The following is a 23925-nucleotide window of genomic DNA, read 5'->3' as shown; positions in this document are numbered from 1 at the left end:
ACAAATCTTACTCATGTCTCTTTGGTTGTAGAACAGTTGAAAAAAAACCTCCCAGATTTCTTAAAAATTCACACAGTGTGAGCAGAAAGCGGAGCCGAGGACTTCTTGGGAATCAGATATGCATCAAATGCTTCTGATAAATGTTCTCCTTTATGGTTACTGCCAGAATAAAACAAAATATGACCACAGTATGTATATTTATCATGTGTTGTCAACATGTGATTTTCAACTATTGTTGGGCTGAAATGCTGGCAGTATGTGCCAGATGGAGATGCTACATACAATTGATGTGAGTTATAGTCCAATGACAGCTGGAGCTGCTGGCCCTCTATTCCTGGCTTTTTACAATAATCCCGCATAGCAAATGTCTAAACTTAATGAGATTTGTCAAGTTTCACACTGCCAACACTCACAAAGCGTCATGAATACCTACTGTAGGCTCCATCACCTGAATATACACATGGTTCTGCAGCAGATTTTCATCTCTGGCTGCCTGTTGAAAGGAACCTAGTAGCACTACAGCCAATGTTAAAACCCTTACTGCTCCCAACTTCCCTTTCAAGTAAGTAAATATCTTGCTGATTAAACCCAAACATATAAATGTCGAAATGTCTTTTTTTCTTTCAAACACACATTGCATTCTGCATTAAATTACCATGCTCGAGACTTGTCTGTTATGGAATCTGGTGACGTTTTTAGAGGCTTATTGGCACAAGAGTGTTTCCTTTCAGCTCAGCTTGGCTTTGGTTTATGTGCCTTGACTGCCAAAAATAGGTGAAATATAGAAACTCACACTCTTTCTTTTCACTTCCTACTCACTATCCCACACACTGGGAATCATTTATCTAGTGCCAGGCACAAGTGATTCCATTTTAACGGCATCAGTATTGTTTCTAGTTGCATTTCAGTATTTTATTATTTCACCACGTTTAGGCTTTATAGTTTACCTATTTCTCATCAATTAACAATCAGTGTGTTTTTGGCAAATGCTTCATTGTATGGTTTTAATTCTTCATATAACTATGAATTATATTTTAAGGCAGCCATTATTCTTGCCTATGTCTGATCTATTTTCCTGGATATTGTAATAAAAGAGATTTTTTACATTTCTGCAGGTGTACAAGAAGCCATAGTAGTGTGCTTGAACAAGCAGACAGGGCTATCAGTGGGTGAAAGTTTGTGTGTGGTCAGCAAACGACCTCCACCCCTATTAAAAACATGCAATATGGAAGCATGTCCGCCAAGGTAAGTCCACTGCATGCTTTATTCTTCATCAGACTATTGTTATGATATACTATGTAATACAATATACTAATAAGTATGTAGTTTATTGTTTCCTCCTTCTGTTTCTATTGTATAATGAACAATTTGTTTTAAACTGATAAAATCATATTCTCTACTGAACTTTTATGAGAGTCTTTAACAGTGATAACAGGCTATAACTGAATGTGACAACTAGAAGAAGCCAGAATCCAGCCAAGAACACATAGGATCTCTATTTATAAAACAAGAAATCTGACATTTTCCTAAACGTTCCCAGGTGGGAATTTTCTAGGTTCATATTATTCATTGTCATTAATTGATTGCTTGAGGGAATATAAGATTTCTGTTTGAAAAATAGAGCCAATGGAGTGCTATATCAATGTGTAAAATTAAGAAAGGACTTTAGGTTTAGGCATATGTTGTCTAAATACATCCTATGCTTATTATTTAATATTGTGCCACCAGAAATAATGCTTGTTATGTAATCCAGATAGAAAGTTTAGACATACCTAAAAAAAACTAAATATCCTATGTTGCCAGTCAGTCTGTGCACTGCTTTAAAAGGTTGTTATTACAATTGGAGTGGTCCTTCACCTTTAAGATACCCATATAGCATGCCAAACATGCTTGCTCGTACTTTATTGACGGGATGGTTGGGGTTGGCAGTGCTTCATGCTTGACCGCTGTGGCTCTAGCATGGCACCAGCAGTTAAGGACACCGATGACAGAAGATATTACCAAACCAAATTAATATGTTTAAAGAAGAACTATGAAATGCTGCTTTAATGTGTTTCTTTAATATTTTCCTGGAGTTCAGCTTTAACTTGGCTAAGTTAACATTCCTCTTCTTTAGCATAGCACCTTTACAATGATGAAGGCTGTTAATTCTAGGCTGGCAATTGCAAATATACAATTCCAAAAATGTGCACACTTCTATCATTAAAAACAGCCAACGTAGATGTTATTTTCTTGTCATTTTATATTATTCATGAACATTGGTTTCAACTAGTATGAGTGTATTTAAAAGAGCAAATGTTTTATGTGGCATGAATCCTGTAGATTCCTATAGGAAATTACCTTCAGGGATGAAATTCTCTCCTAGTAAAAAGATTTTATATATTTAGATTATGCACTAAAAAAATAACATGCTTCACTCCAGCTCAAACCCATGGATGCCACTTTTGAAGTGGCCACCCGCTGTTGCTGAAGCATATATGGTTTGATATAAGAATGGCTGGGCCCCCTCTGTTCCTCACCCTCCAGCTATAGGAATTCTAGCCTTTATGCCTGCTAATGTAAAATAAAAAAATGGATTAAATGCCAACAGACAAGTCTTTATTCAAAATGTTTTGCTTGTTTCAAATCAGATTGGTCCAGTTTAAAACCTACATTTGGTGGATCAATTTGCCCATCTATACTGACTACTTAGATACTTTTTGAAAAGTATTTGCTTTATGGGTTTTTATTTTATTATTTTTAGAACAGCTTTGGAGAGCTTCGCAAGGATATTTAGTTTAGATTTACAACCTCTGTCTCTGTGAGTGGGGACCTTTTTTTCTGTAAAAAATGCAAAGTAATCAAATGGCAACTTTTATGCTTAAATCATAAAACATGCTGAAAATATGTGCCTAATCCACTAACAGAGTTTCCTGTTGTTTTAAGTGCTCAAACATTTGTAGACTTAACAGTTTTCATCTGCTCTAAATAAACTCATATTACCTAGGAATGGTAGACTAGAAATTATTCTGAATTCTGAAAGTGCAGCTCTCAAGGCTGTGAAAATGGCATAGTCAGAGGTAAGCTAAAAGGCGTATTGAACAAACTGCAGCAAACTGAATCTTGTATTTAGAGCACAAGATATTATATTGTATTATGTGTGTCTAGCCAAAACTTTCCTTTACTTAAGGACTATACAGTGAGAACTCCTGTCAGATCATCACTTCTATCCTTAATAGAGAGATTTCAATTTGCTCTGTGTAGACCTGGTGCAGAAAGAGTCTAAATCTGGGATATTGCTTGGATTAATTCAATATTTTCTTACTAGTTCATTCAAATTTGAGAGGGTAGTGTGTTAATTTTGTCCAAATTGTCCAAAAGTTCCATCAACGCCCCTGATTCATCAATGAAATCCGCGCTCGCTGGAAGCGCGAACGTACGCGCGGCCAGCGATCGCGGATTACCGCGGTCCGGACTCGAGTATGCGCGTACACAGTAAAAAGCTGTCGGATAAGCGCGGCTCCGTGCGCGAGCTTTTTCAGTTGTTGAATAGCGCGATCGCGCACGATTCCGGATCGCTAATACGAATGCGCGACCGATAATCCGATTTTGCTTGATGAATCAGGGGCATTGTGTATATATATATGTTGTTATATAAATGAAGCTGTAATACCAAGTAAGCATTATTTCTTTTATCTAGATCTTTGAAAAACAATTTGATTAAGTGACCTACAACTGCCTGATCTACAGGAATCATGAGTTGTTTAAACCTATGATAAATATTTTATGGATACACTATAAACTAACAGCAAACATTACATTTTCTAACTTTGATGTTGAAGAATTAACGTATCTGAGAATTCATTATTCATCATACTTTGGACTCACTGGGCAATTTATTGAGCATGTATTGTGAAAACTATTATACTTTTTAAATCATGAAGTGGATCTAAAACTGGGATAACAACATATGGGGGAAGTAGAGTTGCACCTGAACAATGTTTAGACTTAGAGTTTTAAAGCCTTCAATAGGGAAATGCGGAGATAAGACTTGAGGAAAGGGTTCAAGAACCCTGAGGAGGTTGTAGTGGTCAGGGGCAATGCTACGACTACTGGCAACTATTGCTGCTTTAGGTATTGCTCTAGAAATGTATTGGTATAGCCATTGCTCTATAAATGCAACTGCCATGCCATACACTGTGCAAACCTTTTGCAAGACCAAAACAGAGGAATTCACTTGACATTCTCTGAGTTTGGTTAAAAATATATTACAATCGACCTTTAAATACATACATTTCTATGGGAAATTTCTATGGCCTTTTCTATGGCCTTTTTTTTGCCCATGAACAATATTTGCCAAGAGCAGCAATGCTTAGCAGTCATTGTTAGTATGAGTTATTCTGTACCTGTAAGATCAGATGTCTAATACTTAAATACAATGGCACCTTCATCTGCCTTACTGATTACGCTTTGATAGGGGCCAGTGATATAAGTGCTCCATAGTTTGCTAAATAAGCTTTGAAATACTATATCTATAAAATTATTGGTCACATTCTGGTAGTTGCTAAATCCTTTTGCGAAAATTATTTTAATTATTGGAAAAAAGGCTCAACTGGCTACAACTGTAAACTTCATTTTGCATGTTCTTTATTTAAATAAGAATAACATTATTCAGCAAATATAACCTTTTTAAAACAAAAGTTTAATAAGACCAAGATCTGGATTGTGGTATTTAAATAGTCATCTACCGTATACAGAAATAGACGACCACAGCAGCTCAATCACTCAGCGTGGGTTACTGTGTGAAAAGAATTTGTGAGATGTGTCGGGATGTGGAAATATTATGAGAAATAGAAGCCAGATGGTTGGATTCAAAGGAAATACCAGGCAATTTCTGAAACTTTATTCTAGTTTTATTTTAAGGGGGTGCTCCAACAAACAGCTAAATACTTGTGTATTTTTGATATGTTTTTATTCATTTTAACTAAATTACTCATTGAATTAATAGTAACTTTGCCTGCTTTGATTGCAGTTATTTGCTAGCAGTCATTTTTCATAAAGATTCAATGAAAGGCGTGTGACTTTTATTTAGTTTTTTTATTTTATGTATTTTACAGCAATATCTTAAAGTTGAACTCCCTGGTAAAACAAAAAAATTCATTAAGATCTAGGGAGGGTGTACAAGTTGGAACCGATGCTGTTCCTCTCCATATGGACAGGCTTTTGGCATTTCCCAGCATTGACAGGTGACACCTTCTGCTTTGAGTGTCATGTAGGAGGCTGCAGGGAGAAAAGCCAGAAAGTGCAAGGAAATCAGTTCTTAGGTGGTCATTGACCCATATTTTGAATCAGTGCCTTTTTATGTATTTATTATTCTCTTTTATTGTCTATATGGCCTGAAATTTGGCAGACTTGTCTAAGAGTTGCCACCCCAGGCATTTAGAAATCTGTTTAATTGAAAAAGACGTGTCATTTGTCTGTCATACAAGGTCAAGTCCTACATGTTTAGACATGTGTTTTGCCTTAGACAATGATAAAAGTGAATAGGGCTGCCGTAAATTCAGATCAATAAATTAAACAATGTAGATCAAAGAACATCTAGCATGCAGACTTTAACATTCTTTGTCACATATGCATACAAATTGTAAAATTGTGTGATATGTTTTTCTTTGTATATTACTCAGCAATAAGGGCTAGTTTTTTTTCCATGTGATGTTTTGTTGATATGATGACAACTTATGTAAACAGGGACAAGATTTGTTTTCACCAAAAAAATGTATGCTGTTACATTGTTGACAGCTCTATATAACACAAATCTAGTAAGATACTGCACATGTATAAAACTCTTGTTTCATATGGTAAAGGCATAGGACTGCCTTATCAGCATTTTTTTTTTTTTTTGCTTTAAAGGGAGATGTGCTCTCTAGCCGTATTATACTTTTTCTTAAAGACTGTTTCTATTACCTTATTCAGGCTTTTGGGAGATGTGGTGCTTTTACATTTATCCCTAAAACATACTTTAGCACAGGAAATAAATAAAGAACACTGACAAAAATTGATGTACAAGAAGAAAAAATGTCAAAAGCGCAAAGTTCGATACCCCCAAATTCTGCACAGACCTATCAAATTATTATTGTTAACTTGATCATGCAAGAGGGATTAGCACTCAGTTTAAATTACCTATACTGACTGCAACATCTCTTACCTTGTAGTCCTGAATTACACTTTTAAGGCGGTTTCGCTGTCTTTTCAAAACAGACTTAAAATCTTCTTTAATTAGGAGAAGGCGCAGAGCATTTTATGAGATCAAACAGAGAAAAATATTCCAACAAAGCCAAACAATGTGCAGTTATGTCAGTAACTGCTCGGACCCCCCAGTTTATTAGTTGATTTGAACAGACTAGAAAGATGAGGCATTTAGCAAGAGAAGAAAAAGAATCCCATGCCATTTGATTACCCCATTTGCAATGTTTTCCCTTTCTTTATAATACCAGTTTTTATAGTCCCAGTTCCAGTGGAAAAAGGGAAGAAGAAGGAAAAATGGAGGGCAAGTGAAATGGATGGGAATCCATGGATGGGAATGGATGGGAATTAAGATAAGAGGTAATAAAACCAAACTAAGCATCAGCCAGCCAGGAATCAATAGCCAGATATGTACTGCACATCCTCTTGGTCTCACCCTGGTATGGTCTAATACAAGGGCTGACTCTGTTTTGGTGATGCAGCATTAAATTATCACAGCATGCGCCTGATATTATCAGATCAAAAGTGAATATATACGCCCAGATCACCTGTGCACTACTCATGACTCGAGACATAATTTCTCACCTGCATCTCTAGTGAGTGAATTAAAAGAGGAAGCAGCCGGAACTCTTAAAAACGTGTGCCACTATGTTCAGGCTACACCCTTTGGAATTTAGACTTTAACTGTCTTAGCAAATATTTAGAAAGGGTATTTTTTTTTGCCTATTCTAAAATATAGGTAGTTATTGTTAGTAAACAAAGCACTATGTCAGCGTGTGTGACATTATTCATGGCGCATGCAATAAATGTCAGGATGTGCTGGGTTTCCCTGGCAAACAATGTTGAGCTGCACATGCACAGTTCAGCAAAATTTGGATGGCTATCGGGCAGATAAGGGCAGTTATTGCAGAATGGACATTGCTTGTCCCTTTCTGCAGTAACCACTCGTCTAAATCGCTAAAGTGTGACTTTATTTTCACTTTAAGATAGAAGCTTATAGTAAAAAAAAAAAAAAAAAAAGAAGTGACTTTGGTTGTCTTCTTTTCTCATTGCATACATATTACATTCAGCCTAAAGCCATTAAAGCAGGCCACCTGACCAAATATCCACTGATTCCAGTTTTATTATGCTAGTAATACAGTTAATTAGAACATATTGCAACTACAGTTTGAGGTTTCTGTGTGGCAATAATCAGTTTTTACTACCACTAAAAACCCACTTTAAAGGCTTCACAACCCTAGATAGTCACAAATCAACATTAAACTGTCCATGACAACAGTAATATTTTACAGTGTACCATACTCTCTTTTATCCATCTTCTTTCATTTCATTTTTCTTTTCACTTGCCCACATGTAAAATTGTTCCTTTTTTTTAGAAAGATTTCTTTGGACAATAGCTTTACTGTTGGTTGCTACCTTATGTCACATCTATTACCTGAACATTCAACTGAAAAATGGTTATAGCAAATTGAATGTAGTGTAAAATATATTAATTTAACATTTTATTTCTAGAGTAGTGTTTTCACAATGTGTGTTACCTCAATTTTTTTGTTTAATTAAAATCTGAATTTCTGAATGTCTGAAGTTTAGAAAAAATGACTTTACTAAATGTACAAAAGTGATCAAAAACTAACTCCTAAATCGAAACGTAAATAAAAACAAATTAGGGCCTTCATTTGTCTTTTTCCCTTTTGTGTAATCACTTTTTAAAGAGACCAGAAGGTTAAAACCTTGCTATTTTTTTAGTTTGTGTAAGTTTGCTTTACTACTTTCAATACCTATGGGTTTACTCAAAACAATAATTAAAATAAGATTTCAAAATTACACCAACATACCCAATTAATATGTTAATTCTTTTTTTTACCATAACTAAAAAATAAAACATGATTAATGGATCACACCCCATGTTGGAAAGCCATATACCAAGTTTAAGAACATACCATACTATACCTATACCTAAAGTATAACATACCATACACACATACCATAAATACTATTGTTTTACCTACCATTCTCAGCTGGACAAATTCTTGCCCAACATAGTCACATCATCCTCAGTCTCATTATATATGCAGTGCCATGGAAAGGTGTTACTAGTATTTAAATTATTAAACTATTTTTAACCCATTTTTTCTGAATCATTACCATTTCCTTTCTGTATATATCCACAATTTTGGCCGCTTAAAGCACTTCTAAGATTGTTTTTGTCTTCACCAGAACTTGCATGACTGTCCAAATCTGAAAAGAATTGAAAGTGTTTATCTATGTCATTCCTGGTCTCTGTCTGGTCCACCATCATCATTTCTGCCTGGTCCAGAATGCTGGAAGAAGTTCCTAAGCGGCAGGGTAGCAAACTTTAATTTTAAATGTTTTAAAAATTTTAAAACTTTTAAGTTTTAAATGTAGGAGCAGAATAAACAAGTATTGCAACTGTTTGTCAATTAAGAGGTATTACAGTTTCTTGGAAAACATCTTTATTAAATCATAGGCGTGACTGCAAGTTTTTCAATGACCAGGTGCCAGTACGATTTTCGGTTTGCATAACTTGCTGGATTATATAGGAGCTGGGCCACCATGACTTTTTTTTATTGTAGTGTGAATATAAAGGTTAGTGGGTTTGGGTCTTTAGTGTAGTCCCAGGGATATAGATTTAGGACAGCCGTATGTGGGTTTATATTCCCTTTTTCAAAATTGTGTAGACCAGTTGGTATACATTCATCCAAAATCTTTTAATGCTGGGGACAGACCCTTCATATATGTGTAAATGTGCTTACTGAGCAGCAACTCTGGAAACATAAGGCATAAGCCCCACAGTAAAATTTTGCTAGCCTTCGGGGGACTATGTGCCAGTTTAACTTGTAGTTAGCTTTGATGAGGCACGGTCACTGTAAGATTTTTCTTTGTACACCATTCCATATGTTTAGATTTAAATGGATAAGCTTTTTGTAAGATAATTAACAGAGAGCAAAAAGTTGTGATTCACAGATGTTTATTTACAGATGAATTTTCTAATAGCATATCTGAATGAGTTAAAATTGAAACCCTTTTGGAACATTAGCTATATCCTAATTTCTTTGCGTGGGGCTTTTGAAGGTTATGTGGTCAGGGATTCTATATCTGGCTGGATGGAAAAGGTACATTTCAGTTCTCTTTGAGCAATCATAAAAACTGGTTTTGCACAATCACTGCATGGACAGATTAGCACACATTACAAAGCAATTTTGTAGTCTTGGATGATGGGGGTCAGCTCACGCTATGCAGATCTATGATCCTCTGTAATGGAACAGTGCGCTTAACACAGATGCTTTACAGGCATGGAAATCAGAATGTTCACGTGTGTTCTCCAATGTCATCTGTTTAGAACAGCATTCATGAAAATGTGTGATCAAGATAAAAACAAACAAGGAGCACGTCCATATTTTTTACACATGGCTAATTATCTCCACATTTCTATTTTTAACAGTCCATGTTTTCCACTGGAAACAATGACGACCTGGAAAGTATCTCTTCCCCACATGACAATGCTGCAATGTATCACTAAATAAAATACATTATACTAAACTGATAAAAAAAGAAATAGTATTACAAGATTGGTATGTTAAAGATATTCAATGTTTTTATCTTTTTTGCCCCAGAAGAAAACCAGTTGTGGTGTAAAAAAAATAACCTTTAAGAGCAGATTTTAAGATATTACTTAATTTTAAGATACATTTAAGATAACTTAAGGTAAATTACTACTTGCATGGTGTAGTACAAGGTTGGAAAAGCTCAACAGTCATGGTCTAATGCCTGATTCATACCTTTTAATGCATGTATATTAGGGCATGTTATGTTATTCAGATGTGGCGTGATGTGCATTGTGATTACGTGCCTACCACAATACAAAGTTGTGAAACTTGCAGTATACTGGGAATGCTAAAATCAACACATTCATGGAATATAGGTGATGTATATTAAAGGTAAACACACTTATAAGTGGAACTTCAACACATACACAATTGGTGAGCAGACAGGCCTTTTATCCAGACATGATTTACTGGTACTCTTCTACGATAAAACACTCTAACTCACATGCTCAGAGGTTTTGCAGCTCATTGTACTTCCCGACATGCCACAGTGCTGCAATGAACAGACTCTTGTGCATGTTGAGCATTGCTGCAGTAGGGTTCCACAGTTTTAAGTAAAAAAAATCGCTTAAAATGAGTTTACGTAAGGTCTGTAGAAATGTGGAATAGGCTCCCTCAGGAAGTAGTTTCAGCAACTACTATGGATTGCCTCATGGAATTAGGAAGGATTTTTTTTCCCCTGTTGGAGCAAATTGTACCAGGGTTTGTTTTTTTTTTGCCTTCCTCTGGATCAACTATGTCTTATAGGGTTTTATATCTGGGATATGTTTACTTCCCTAGTGGTTGGACTTGATGGACTTATGTCCTTTTCAACCTGACTAACTAGGTAACTTTATACAGCTCAGTTGGAAACTTTTGCTCAGGGGACAAAGAATATTGATGCATTGGCGCTGAAACTCTAACATAAAAATTGTTAATTAATCCTACTTGTGTAACATTAAATACTTATAAACATCTGATAAGCATTGTAACATTTTCAACCTGATCCATCTTTGCTAAGCAGGTCTTCATTCCTAGGCCATAATAAAAGAGAGAGTAATGTACTTTCGTCAAGCAAATATTTTAAGTTATATTTGAATTTTGGGTAGGAAAGTCTTCAAGGGCAGGCTGAGAATCACAGATCAGCAACACATTGTACATAAAAAGTTACAGATCCATGTTGTGTCTATCCTACAGTACTCATAATACTACACCTTCACATGCTTTCAAGTACCCCTCAACAAAAATTATATAAATGAATCACCTTATAGTGGTATGTTTATCACAAAGTCCAACAAATATTGGAGAGGTTGGGTGACAACTGCCATGACTTTAACTTTTGTTTATAGTAAACCCCAATTTATTGTTCTTGAGGGCACAGTGAATTGGTCTTGTTGGGGTTTTATATGTGATCACTTATGTATCTCCATCCAGAATGAGATAAGTGATATATGAACGTACATAATATGCAGTGTTCTATAAAAAAAAACTTATTGTTGAGATCATGCCTTAACATACATCTTCCAGACTTCTTTAAAAACACACTTAGTTCATAAACTCTAGATAATTTATTCCAGCTTTATAATATGCAGTTTGTCTTTGTAACACTGTCATAGAAAACCTCTTACACATTCAATGTATATTGGTTCACAATAATGATACTGTATCATGAATTTTCCCCCAGTCCCTGTGGAATGACTCTTGTGATATAAATGGTGATGTTTATCTACAACTATCTTATTTTACAAAGCACTAGTCCATTATTTTTCCTTTCTCTAATCTAACTTCAGTTATAGGATTACAGCATTGCTTTTTACTGGTTTTATCTTTATATTAATATATTCTTTATTGTACAGTGTCAGATCACTGTCATTATGCTCTGAATTACTGTAATCCATTTGTACAATTGGTTGCAATTTCCTCCACTTTAGCCCTGACGTTAAGTTATTGTCTACACGTGTTCCTAGTCATCTAAATGAGCAATGTCAGGAGAGTGGTGCTAAGTTCACTTTTACACACATGTGTGAGACATTAATGCTTGTAGTTATTGCCCATTTTGAGCACATTTTCTCATTGCTCCTTAGCCCCCTTATATGACACTTAGGCAAACTATGGGTGATAAGGCAAGACATGATTATTCCACTTAACTTTTTGTTCTGAAAACAAAATCTCTCACTGATGTGGAATTTCTTGCTGCCATTTGTACAAGATTGGATCTGAAAAAACGTGACCCCCACTTTGTATAGTGCATCATTTATCTGTTTCCTAATCTTTTAGTTATTTAAATAGTCAATCAACTAATTGTTTTATAATTAACTATACTTTACAATAACACTGAGAAACGTGGTGTAACATTGTCTGATTTATTTTAAAGATGATCTTCATTAAATATGTAAGTTTATTTTAGGGTAATAGAACATTTCTTGTTAGCCTTTGCATAGTATTAAAATCCTAGATGTTATTTAGTTTATATATAACTATTCTTTATTATAACCAGTTGAGTTAACCAAACAATTTATATACTTCAGAAGTATTAAGATAAGTATATCAATTTGAGCTTTAAAATGTTTCCTATCCTGAAACACACTCATTCTCTGCAAAATCTATTTAATCAGGCTTTGCATAGTTGTTAAAGATATGCAGATTATGACACCGTGTAAAAGCTAAGTCAAATCTAGGTCTCTGGAAAAAGTTGTGATGACAAAACACCAACAGTAGTCACCCACACCAGCCATTTCACATACTGTAAAAAGGCCCGTGGAAAGATAAAACTAATTTATGATGTCTGCCTAGAGGGTAAGATCCGAACCTGGCAATGGAGGCTCTATCCCACTCAAAACTATATAAAGCCACTTGGACAGTTTTTTGGTCACTACATTTGTGATTGACCTTCAACCACAACAATACTTTCCACTGGGAAAATTGACAGTTTACTATACTGTAAATAAATATGTGTGTGTGTGTGTTTCCAAATGCTTAAGTCACCATACATTATGATGTGAGTGAAGTATGGATACTTTAGCCGAAATTCTCATGTTTAAAAAAATCCAGTTTTGTCAGTCTTCAATTTTACCATGCCTAACTTGCAAATACATATAGACACCTAAGATTCTATTACACAGTTTATCAGAATATTTCATGCTATGACTTTTTTCCACCAGGTGGGAAATTGGAAACTGGAGCTCCTGCAGCTTGACTTGTGGAGTTGGATTACAGACCAGGGATGTGTTCTGTTCTCATCTGCTGTCCCGGGAAACTAATGAAACCGTTGTTCTGGGGGATGATGTCTGTAGACAGCCTAAACCTATTTTGGTGCAGGCCTGTAATCGCTTTGACTGCCCACCTTCCTGGTACACTACAGAGTGGAAACCGGTAAGAAATAACATCCACCAAAATTTTAATCAAGTTGTAAAAACATTCATTTTCCTAACTATAGTCTCACATTCTGAAATTATTTAGTCACTGCTGTAGATTTTGGGAAGCTATGTGTTTCTTAGATGCATTTATGTAGTCCTGGAGCTCTTTTGGGACTTTTGCTATGTTTTAAAGTCTGGGAGCAATACCCATGGGGTATTACCAATAAAATAAAAAACCTAATAAAGAACTTTGTGTAAGCCTTGGTTTACTCTACACAGTGAATATTACCATTGTGAGAGATACTACGTCTCAATGAATTAATATGTGTATATGTCTATTTGGATTGGTTTCCTTTGGATACTACTTTCTAAGGAATGTATATTGCGCACTGGATATTACCTCTGCCATATTACACAGGTTTTACCTCTTCTCATGTCATCTCATTTCTGGGTTTGAAACTTTTCTTTTCCTTGTCACCCATTGGGCATATTCTGCTCTGTTTTAAATATTTTACTTCTTGAACATGTATATTGTTTTTTAATTACACTTAGTAATCATAAAAGTTATTGTTATCTGAAGATAATATGAAGGCCACTCACTAAAATGTTAGGTAATTGGCTGTTTTGCAGGGCTAATGATTTGAACGTTTTTTGAGTCATCGACCTCGACAAGTATGCACTTAACTTGCTGCGTACATGTTTTAGGGTAGTGACTCAGATTGTCATTAGAATGACTGCCAGGTAATCTGCAGTTTCAGAAGGTGGTAAGAAATTGATCTTGAGAAAATGCTTCTGAACTTTTCTGAGTAGAAAAGTGTTCGAAGTTCCTCTAACTTGTAAAATTTCCCTTAATTTCGTTCCTCACTCCCTTACCCACTGACCTAAAATACAGTATAGTGCTAAAATTTTTGTTAGTCCTGAAAGAGAGGGTAATGCAAACCTAAACTAAAATAAAGGGTATGCTTACACTGCCTCTTTTTTAAATCACCTACCCTTGGTAAGCGTTAATTGCACCCAAAAAAGTAAAATGTATTATTGCTTCCTTAGATTCATTTTCTGCCCTTCCCAGTAAAGGACACTTGTATTCATGGTGAATACTGGGATTTACTGGTTGAACAGTGATGGCAGGTGTGTGAATGAGGTAAGTATAATTGAAGTGGTTTACTTTTTAGATGCATTTTATACCTTCCAAAAGTTGGTGATTTGGAAGGGGGCCCATGCAGTAAAACCAGAGATTTCAATGTATTTTACGGTCCACTTTAGGTATCAAAGGATGTATATCTCTATGAATCTCTGGTTCTGTTTCTTTACACATGTACATTTCCAGTTCTTTGTAAACTGTTTACCAGATGCTGATTTGTAGCATCCCTTCTCCTATTTTAGACATCACTTAAATGGAGGAATACACATAAATAAGTGAAGGATTATATATTTACTTGTTTATACTCCAAAGAACTTTCACTTAGAGAAAATATAGGGTAGAAAAAATAGGACTTGAGGAATCTGGATGCATTTAAAAGACTTTTTATCTTTTGGCAGATGAATTCATTGTAATCAAAGCTTATATGCTTCAAGATGATAAAGAAGAAGCGCTATAAATTTAAACCTGTATTTATTTAAAGATTGCAGGTCTTGGAACATTGCCAGCAAAAGGGTTTATCTTGATTTTATAAGGAAAAAAGCAGTGCCAAACACTTACAGCAGAACGATACAAACATTAACTCTGTCTTCTACTGCATTCTGTACCTTCTATCTTTATATAGATGTCTCTTATTATTAAGAACTTTAACAAATTTAACTTAATTATTTTTTATATCAGTGAAACCTAACCATAAATGAATCTGTAGTATTAAAACAGGTTAAATATATATTTATCTAGATACCTGCAGCTAAAGATTGGTTTTGTAGTTATAAATTCACATAAACAATGCTCTATGACAGCTCTGGTTTGCCAAATGCATTTTTGGCATTTCTCTAACAGTGGTACATTTTAGTAAGGTATAGTTTAAAAGAGTCAGAAAATGCCCCTTGAGGAATAGAGATGGACAGCCTTGCTGTAGAAACAATATCATTTACTAAACCTTTCATTCCAGCCCAAACAATAAAGATTTTGTCCCAATATAATGTCAATTACCCCCGATATCAGAGTACAGTTAGTGCTGGTAGCAGCCATTATGTATAGTTAGGCCATATTATGATCTGGGGGAGTTGTATATCTAAGATAAAAAAGCTTGCCATCAGAGCAGTTGTTACATAAAACTTCCTCCTTTGTTTGCTTGGCAAGCAGAAGCTTATCTTCCTAAAGTAAAATCTCACAGCAGGAAGAACTGAGTGCAGCACAATTCATGTTGGTGCATTTATATAAGACAGAAAGTGAAATAATAATTTAAATTATTTTGCTATATGATAGAATGATGTGACAAATCCCATGGACCAGAGGAGAAATTTTGGCTATAATTCAGCTCTAAAGATAAAACAGTGGTCAATCCACTGATCAAAATGTGGTAATAGCTGGTCTTGGAAGGTAGATCAAACTTGTATAGCAACATAGACCTAAATGTTTCTTTGATTTCTGCTGCTGTGACAAGAATGAACATAGACTTTCACACTAATATAACCAATGAGAGGATCAGTATTGCCCTGTAGTTTAAAGGAGGTTTGCAGATGAGTCTCACCTCTAGCTAGTTTTTGTAAACCAATATGTTTGGTATTGCTTGCATTTTATAACAGTGAATATTCCAGAGAACAATTTTTTCTTAGGACAAAGTGTCATTTGGTACTTCACCACATTCTTTATTGTCATAAAACTTTCTAAAATGCTAAACATAAAGGCTGAAAAACACATTTTGTGTTGATTTAACTCTAGGGCATGGAAAACCTAATGAGTCACCGTATGTTAGCACAATGAAAATACATGTCTATATTAGATTTTCCATCTACAATACAATCATTATGCTTCATATTTGAAATTATGGAAAAAATGTCTATCCCTAACCAATTAGTCTAAAAACTCAAATTCCCTTGGCAAATTATCTTGTCTTTGTTTTTAGAGAGAGTTTGGATGATATCCAACTGATTTTTCAAAAATACTTTTCTTACCGTGGACTATAGAGTTTTGGTGACCAGTACTATACTTTATTATATTCTCTTGGCATGAGTCAATACATTAGTGATTAAAAAAAAACAGAGAGAAAACTTAAGCTTTATGTGTTTTACTCATTGTAAAACATCCACAGTTTTGAACCAAGCATAGAAAATGCTAAAATAAAAAATACTTTCCCTGGCTCAAACTAGCATTGTAATTGTATTTTAGCCAAAATCGTGGGATCTCCAGTAATAGTACATTTTAACAACACTTCTGGGCTAAAGCACCATGCAGCAATAATAGATGTATCACTTTAATCCTAAAATGCCATGAGTTGTAATTCTGTATAAAATAAATATGCCAAGATAAAGATTATCCTGGTGAAAACAAAACTTCTCATGAATATCCATCACAACTCTCGGAAACAGCTAAATACACATAGAAAATACATATAGGAGTTATTTTACTTTCTAAAAGCTTGGTATTTCTATCCATGCAGTCCTATGATTTACATAACTCTTCCACCCATCATATTCCAGTCTGGCAGGGCAGGAGACCTATTTTTTCCTTCTATTAGTTTCCATTTACAGGTAGTTTCTCCACCAGACAGTAACTGGTTAATGAAGGATAAGGCAGCAGATGAGGTCATCTCTCGTACTCTGCCCCCTTCTTCTGCCAACATGTATCTTGGTTGCAAAAATACATATGCTTTGTAAATACGTGATGCTTTAATGAAAATGGAGGTGTAGTTATTTCATGGCAGTTGTGTGCATTATTTTATTAGGTTGGAATGTTTTATTAATATTATTATACCCGTGGTGTGTTATGTAGGAACAGCTGCAGGAAGCTGCAGGAAGTTGCATGAATGGTTCTTTAGTTGCAGTGTTTTGGCATCCTTTCATATATCTATGCTTTTGCTCTGCAGTGCTCTCAGTCATGTGGTGGGGGTGTTCAGAATCGGGAGGTCCTCTGCAAACAAAGGCTTTCTGATGGCAGCATCTTGGAACTCCCAGAAACATTTTGCTCATCCACAAAGCCTGATACACAGGAGTTATGTCACAATGAAGACTGTCCACCAGAGTGGTCTCTGTCTGATTGGTCTCAGGTTGGTAACATTCAGATTTAAACAGAAGGCATTTACTACTTTAAAACCATGTTTGATGTTGAACATAATGGGCCCGATTTATTCAAGCTCTCCAAGGCTGGAGAGGATACACTTTCAGCAGTGTAGCTGGGTGATCCAGATTTGCTGGATCACTCAGCTTCACTGATGAAAGTGTACCTTCGTCAGCCTTGGAGAACTTTAATAAATCAGGCCTAATATATTTTCTTTTTGAAAGCTGGATGTGTTTGTTGCAAAATCCAAAAGTGTCACTATTTTATGGATATTAGCTTATGTTAATGTAATATTAATTTGTACTGTTTTTTTACTCTATATGTCTTTCAGTGTTCAGTGTCGTGTGGAGAAGGGACACAAATCCAAGTAGCTGTTTGTAGACAGAAAGTGAAAACTGAAGAATATATTGTGGTGAACTCCACTCTATGCCAAGGTCCCATGCCTCGCCAGATGACCCAGCCTTGCTCTCTAATACCATGCACAAGTAATGGCAGATTCTGTTATGTGTTTTATTTAGATAACTGTCATATTAATTTAGGTAATTTTCCACAAAAATTGTGGTTTTGTTAGCCATACTAACACAATAACAATATGTTTACATTTTAACCAGTTGTGGTACAAAGGCATTGGACAAAATGATGTTTTTGAGCTAGTTAAACATGTCAGCAGAAAAATGTTTTTTAATGAACCTGAACAAATCTCAATAGTAGCTTTCTGTAGTTATGTGTTCATGATTGATATTCTAAGTTTATACTTTCCTTTTCTTTAGAAGTTAGGGTTGCGTTTAATTTCCTTTTTTCTTGTTTGCATAATTTCTCCATGCACATAAATATTGACATAAATGACTCTTCTGATAGACTGATTTGTACAACAGTCAGTGGGCAGGAAAATGAAAGGTGCAACTATAGTTCAAATCAGGTGCAGCATTTTTGAAAAAGAAGCTAAATGTAGGAATATGTAAAGGGAATAACAACTTGGTCATCCCTTTTCTCATCCAAGCACAATCCTTCTATGAGGTATATTTTTATTTTCTCAGTGACATGACTCCCATATAAGCCTATATGGAAGAAGCCTTCTTTGTTTGTTGGCATTGAAGTACTGCATATACCAGTATATGGGACATTGGGTATAAATTAGGAGTAAACCTAATGTTTATGATCTTCTTTGCTGGCCAGAGATATTAGAGGTTAGTTTTTGCTTTCCAAATTCTATCTTGATTTGTAAGTGACAGGTTTGACATTAGGTTTGAAATGACATAGTGATGTTGATTTAGTTTAGTCTGTTCCCATAATTAAAGTAAAGCTTAGTAAATGTAAAAGTTATTTTTACTTAGTAAATATAAAAAAAATTCACTTTGCACAAAGTACCCACAAAAATAAAAACTAAATATAAAAACAAAAAATAAAACATTGCTTGCACATGACTGGAAAGTTAAAGCTGGCTGAAGTGGTTTTAGCTGACACATAAATGAATAAGGTATTTTAAGGGTAAAGTATAAAGATGAATTTTCCAGTCTCTCAATGATGATTTTTGTATTTGATTTATGTGTCATAACTGTTATTTGTTATTTTTTAAGGACCCTGGCTTGGCCAGAAGATGAACCCTCAAATATCTGGCCTGAGAAAAATCTACATACAAACCAAAAAGCAGAAGAAGCTCCAATTTGTTGTTGGAGGCTATGCTTATCTCCTGCCAAAGACGTCTCTTGTACTTAGGTGTCCTGTGCGTAGGTTTCATAAACCTCAAATTATATGGGAGAAAGATGGGAAACACTTGATCAGCTCAGAACATGTCACTGTGGCACCACATGGATATGTTAAAATTCATCATCTCAAGCCATCAGACACTGGAGTCTACACATGCATGGCAGGGCCCAGCCAAGAACATTTTGTTATCAAGCTTATTGGAGAGAACAATAAAATCATTTCTCAGGCTTCTAGACATAGGGAGGAAGACAAAAAACACAGAAAAAACGACTCATTTAATCGCCCAGAAAAGCAACAAAATTCAAATCTTTTTAACCGCAGCAAAACAGAAAAGCAAATTCAAATAACAGATCCCGGTAGCCGTTATGATAATATTGTTTCACGTCTTCTAGCACTAAAACCCTGGTCTGACCTTCACATGGATCCAACTGATCCTCAAGAATCTTTTGAGAGGAATATTTCCTCAGAGGAAGACCATGGTGTGGAGCATATTGTACCTAATACTATTGTCGCCGATGTGAAGCATGTAGAAGACGTAATACGGTTGTTGTCTCAGCAACCTGGTGAACCTCATGACAACAGCAAACATCTCATGTTACAGCTGGCTCATGAATTAGTCAAAAGTCGTCTAGAAAACCACGGACCTCCAGTTTTCAAGCCTGAGCCTAAACAGATCGGCCCCGGATTCTCAGAGCATTCATTATATAAACCTGTGTCTGGCTTTTCGAGTTCATGGAGGTCATCATCAATGGAAACAGAAGTACTTGAGCCACAGAATAATCTCCAAGGCCATTCCCTGAGGAAGCCAGTTATTCTCAGAAAGATCTCTGCAGCCCAACATTTCTCAGCTTCTGAGGTGGTCACCCATATTGGACAGACAGTGGCGCTAGCCAGTGGAACCCTTAGTGTGTTACTTCATTGTGAAGCTGGAGGAAACCCTAAACCGGTTATTAACTGGGCAAAAAATGGAGAAGAAGTAAAATACAGTAACAGGTAGTAAAAATTTAGATGACAGTGATATTAGCATTTACCTGCTATGAGCTTTTCCATTTGTGGAGTCTTTATATTGCCTGGGCATAAACATATTTTTATAGATAACTTTTTCATGGGTCAATCTGTTTTTTTTAAGAAAAGAAAGTATTTGGTACAAAAGAAAAAAGCGTACAATTTCAGTACAACAGTGTATAAACATGACATAAACAAGAAAGAGATGCTGTAAGTTATGAAAACATTATTGAATATACCAGTGTTGATACATTTTCAAAGTTTTTAAAACATTTCTGAAACAATATAAGAACATAGCAAACAAGGGGGGAGGGGCAGTACCAGTGCAAACACTCTAACATTGTATGCCATAGTAGGTTGGATAAGGGGCTTGGAATAGGACCAAGGTAGGGGTCTACCAAATGGGGGGGGGGGGGGTAAGGGCTTCAGAACCATGGAAAACTTTTTTTAAACACTGAACAGAAAGCTGCTAATAAGTAAAACTTTCCTGATTTCAGACTCACAAGAGTTGCAATAAGACTAAGAGAAAAATACAGAACTTTTACATTTTTGCTTACTATGCCTTTCTTTTCTAGTGGCATCTACTCCCCTTTATTATTTGTCACTACATACAACGTCTACATAGGTACTTCTAAAAACTATCTATGTAAACAAGGCTGCCATCTGACTTCTGGAAAAGTAGCTTCAAGAGAACGTAAAACCACAAGGCTTCCTTTGCAAATGTTGAGGATTAATTACTTTACAGTACCTACAGCTACAGAAGTCAATAAGGGCAGCTTTTACCCTTTAATTACTGCTTGTTAAGAATATGGTTAATGTTTGAATGTCCATAGTCTGACCCTTAGTACTAATTAAAGGTGATATGTTTTTAGAGCATCTCATTTATTTACATAATTTTAAACTTGTGGTCATTGGTATGTTTCAACAGGATCCTCCTAAAATCAGATGATTCCCTGGAAATATTAGAGCCAGTTGAAGCTGATGTTGGTTTTTACACCTGTAATGCCACTAACTCCTTAGGATCTGCTTCGGTGTCTATTGCTATTACTTTAGCAGGTATGAAACCTAAGTGTAAATGTGCTGTTATTTTTATTGTGCTATTTCAGGCTTCTGGACGGTTTAATTTCATTAACTTCATTAAATTTTTCATTTAAAGGAAGTCTTTTAAGTAACATTAAATAAAATGTTTACTAGCATTTGTCTAATCCAATCATCCTAATCAAATATGGCAGCTATATAAAACAGACAGATGCTTTACAGTATATGTAACATAATTGGCTTGTACAAGAACAGAGTATTACTTTTTTTTTTTTTGGGATATTTACCTAACTGAAAATAAGAGTTGGCTTCCTTTAAAGCAACTGCACATTAACGTAAATAGTGTTTGGCACTTCTGATAACATTTAAAAAAGAATTTAATGCATATAAATAAACACCCAATAATGCAATGGTGTATTCATAAAAAAAAAATATATTATTTTTAAAAATTACTGTAAATTTGACTTTTTGTGAGCCCTAGAATATTTTTTATAGCAAAGCCTGTAGGGGCTAGGTCAGCACTAGGAACCAATTAGGCTTACTACAGGTTTACTACAGCTAGGATAAGAGAATACAGTAAGCAAATAAATTAGCTAAGTGTTCTGCTGCCTTATCCCCGTCCAATTGCTGGCCAAAAGCTAAATTGCCTATTTTTAGAAAAAATTGTGGTCAACACTATCCTGTTTCCACTGTATGCTAGGGCTGTGTAAATCTCAAGAATTGATGGACATAAATACACATCTTTTGGAGAGCAAAACAGTCATTTATTTATTGCATGTTTAATTGTATTCCTGAAGTTCAGCTTTAATGTTGGCTATCTTTTAGTTGTTAGTGTTGTTAGTGTTGACAAATTCTAGTTCAGAATTAAAATGTCAACATATCTGTTTTACAGTGTCAGACTGCAAGATTGTTTCTAATGCAATGATCATATAGTCATATTATCCAGAGTCTGGGGAGATTAACCCATGCCTGATTGCTAAACATTATAGGCTTCTGATGCAGTGAAAACATAAACACGTATCCCTTATTCATTTCTTAATTCAAACACAGGTCAAAAAACAAAACATCTGGAGAAAGTATTTTAATTTGAGTGGGTTTGTAGTATGAGGGATAGTTACTGTGATTTTACACATGTTAAATCAAATTTGTTACCTCCAAGGATGTACCGTAAGCAGTCCAGCATGTTGGAGAAAGGAATCAGAACCATGTGTTGGTTATCATATGAGCAGGATACCAGTAGGGAACTGGGAATCCCTAACAAGTACCTATTATCACATATGTGACCAATAATGTCACTGTGCAGAGTGTCAAGTTGAGTAAAGATTAAAGAACTAAATAGTACCAAATATTTATTCCTGGATGGTCTCACGTTACTGAGAGTGGCTAGCTAAGCCAACAAGGCACTCCCATTAGGATGGTATTTCATTCATATTTTTTTAATAATTTCTCTTTAGGTACCCTTGAAACTTTTAGTTGTAATGTGATTTATTGAATATGAAATAATGCTCATGTTATATGTATGTATTAGACATTAACAATGCATGTCAGAAGTTATTGCAGATCTGACCTTACTTTTATAACCTCTTATCCCCTGTGATGATCTTAGGTAAGTGTTTAAACCAGGCTTGCTCTCCTGCAGTCTTCTGCATCAATTCTTATTTAGTACATATGCTTTATGACATGTCTCATGTGAACAGCTTACTGAAAAACAGCAGGTTTCCTCTCAACAGGATACCTCATGGTGCTTGTCTTTGAACTGATGGTGTAGGGTGACCATAATAGATGTTTTCTTGTCTCCAGGCAAACCCTTAATAAAGACCCACAGAAATATCCTCATCAATATGGATGCTCCTTTTATCTCCGTCGATGTTGGCAGTGTGGTGAAAACTATTGACGGAACAAATGTAACAATTCATTGTCAAGTAGCAGGTAAGTTTAGAACTTATGTGTTTATAAAATGTTAAATGTGTGAGTTTGAAAGGGGGGAACACATGAATAATGCAGTAGTGATGTAAAGCTTGCCTAAAGTTTACGGTAGACCAGTATTAAAGAACTAAAGTTTGGCTTTATACCAGGGATTCACTGTAATGTACCAAAAAATCAATAAATCAATGTGGGTGGACCATACATTACATTTATAGAAACACCATAGTATGTACATATATTTGAACATAATATAGGCATATATTATAGGCATAATTTTCTCTCTTTCCCTTCTGATTACTGGTTCACATTGGTTGTCCCATCTAAAAGTGAAAATTTGGAGCCACTGCAGAATGAATGATAAAAGTGGGCCTAGGAAAAGTGACAGCTATAAAATGCCTAATGAATACAAATACTATTTTTTATTGATTTGTCTCTCACGCCTTGGTCGCCTCAATCTAGGTCAATCAAAAGTGGGAATTCCACTCTTTGGGTGTGTTTGGAGGGGGGGCTTAGGGGTAGTATATCCTTTACATTCAGCTCTGTGTATTCAAGTTCAAACCTAAAAACTTTTCTGAAAAGTAAGTTTCTGTCAGAAGTTTGGACTTAAAGGTAGCTAATATAGTGTAGTGCTTCAGTAAAAGGATCATACTTGCACGGTTGCCCCTTTTCCCCTTTACTCATGTATTGGTCATCGCTTCAGAAAATTATACCAAGTATATTGAAACTTATCCAAAAAGCTTTTTGTTATCCTGCAAACCCATATTTTAGGTGCTTGGTTTATTTCATTTATTTATTATTTCATTCATTTATTATCATACGAATAAAAAAAAGAAATCAAATCCAGTTTCAGTATAATGCATCTGTA

At 35.3% G+C, this 23925-nt stretch overlaps 1 protein-coding gene across 3 annotated transcripts in view; it reads left to right on the top strand.

Annotated features, from left to right (window-relative positions):
- The window catches only part of ADAMTSL1 (ADAMTS like 1), a 429836-nt gene that overhangs the window by 370846 nt on the left and 35065 nt on the right, over positions 1-23925 (top strand). For all 3 annotated transcript variants that reach the window (XM_072404398.1, XM_072404399.1, XM_072404401.1), the window contains 7 exons: positions 1116-1245; positions 12989-13199; positions 17194-17373; positions 17716-17869; positions 18962-20084; positions 21025-21152; positions 22935-23063. In XM_072404398.1, the coding sequence (XP_072260499.1) occupies positions 1116-1245; positions 12989-13199; positions 17194-17373; positions 17716-17869; positions 18962-20084; positions 21025-21152; positions 22935-23063 (2055 nt within the window). The remainder of the gene's footprint in view (positions 1-1115; positions 1246-12988; positions 13200-17193; positions 17374-17715; positions 17870-18961; positions 20085-21024; positions 21153-22934; positions 23064-23925) is intronic.

Source organism: Pyxicephalus adspersus, chromosome 3 (genome assembly GCF_032062135.1).
Source record: "Pyxicephalus adspersus chromosome 3, UCB_Pads_2.0, whole genome shotgun sequence".
NCBI lineage: Eukaryota > Metazoa > Chordata > Amphibia > Anura > Pyxicephalidae > Pyxicephalus > Pyxicephalus adspersus.
This window is presented reverse-complemented; position numbering and strand designations above follow the sequence as displayed.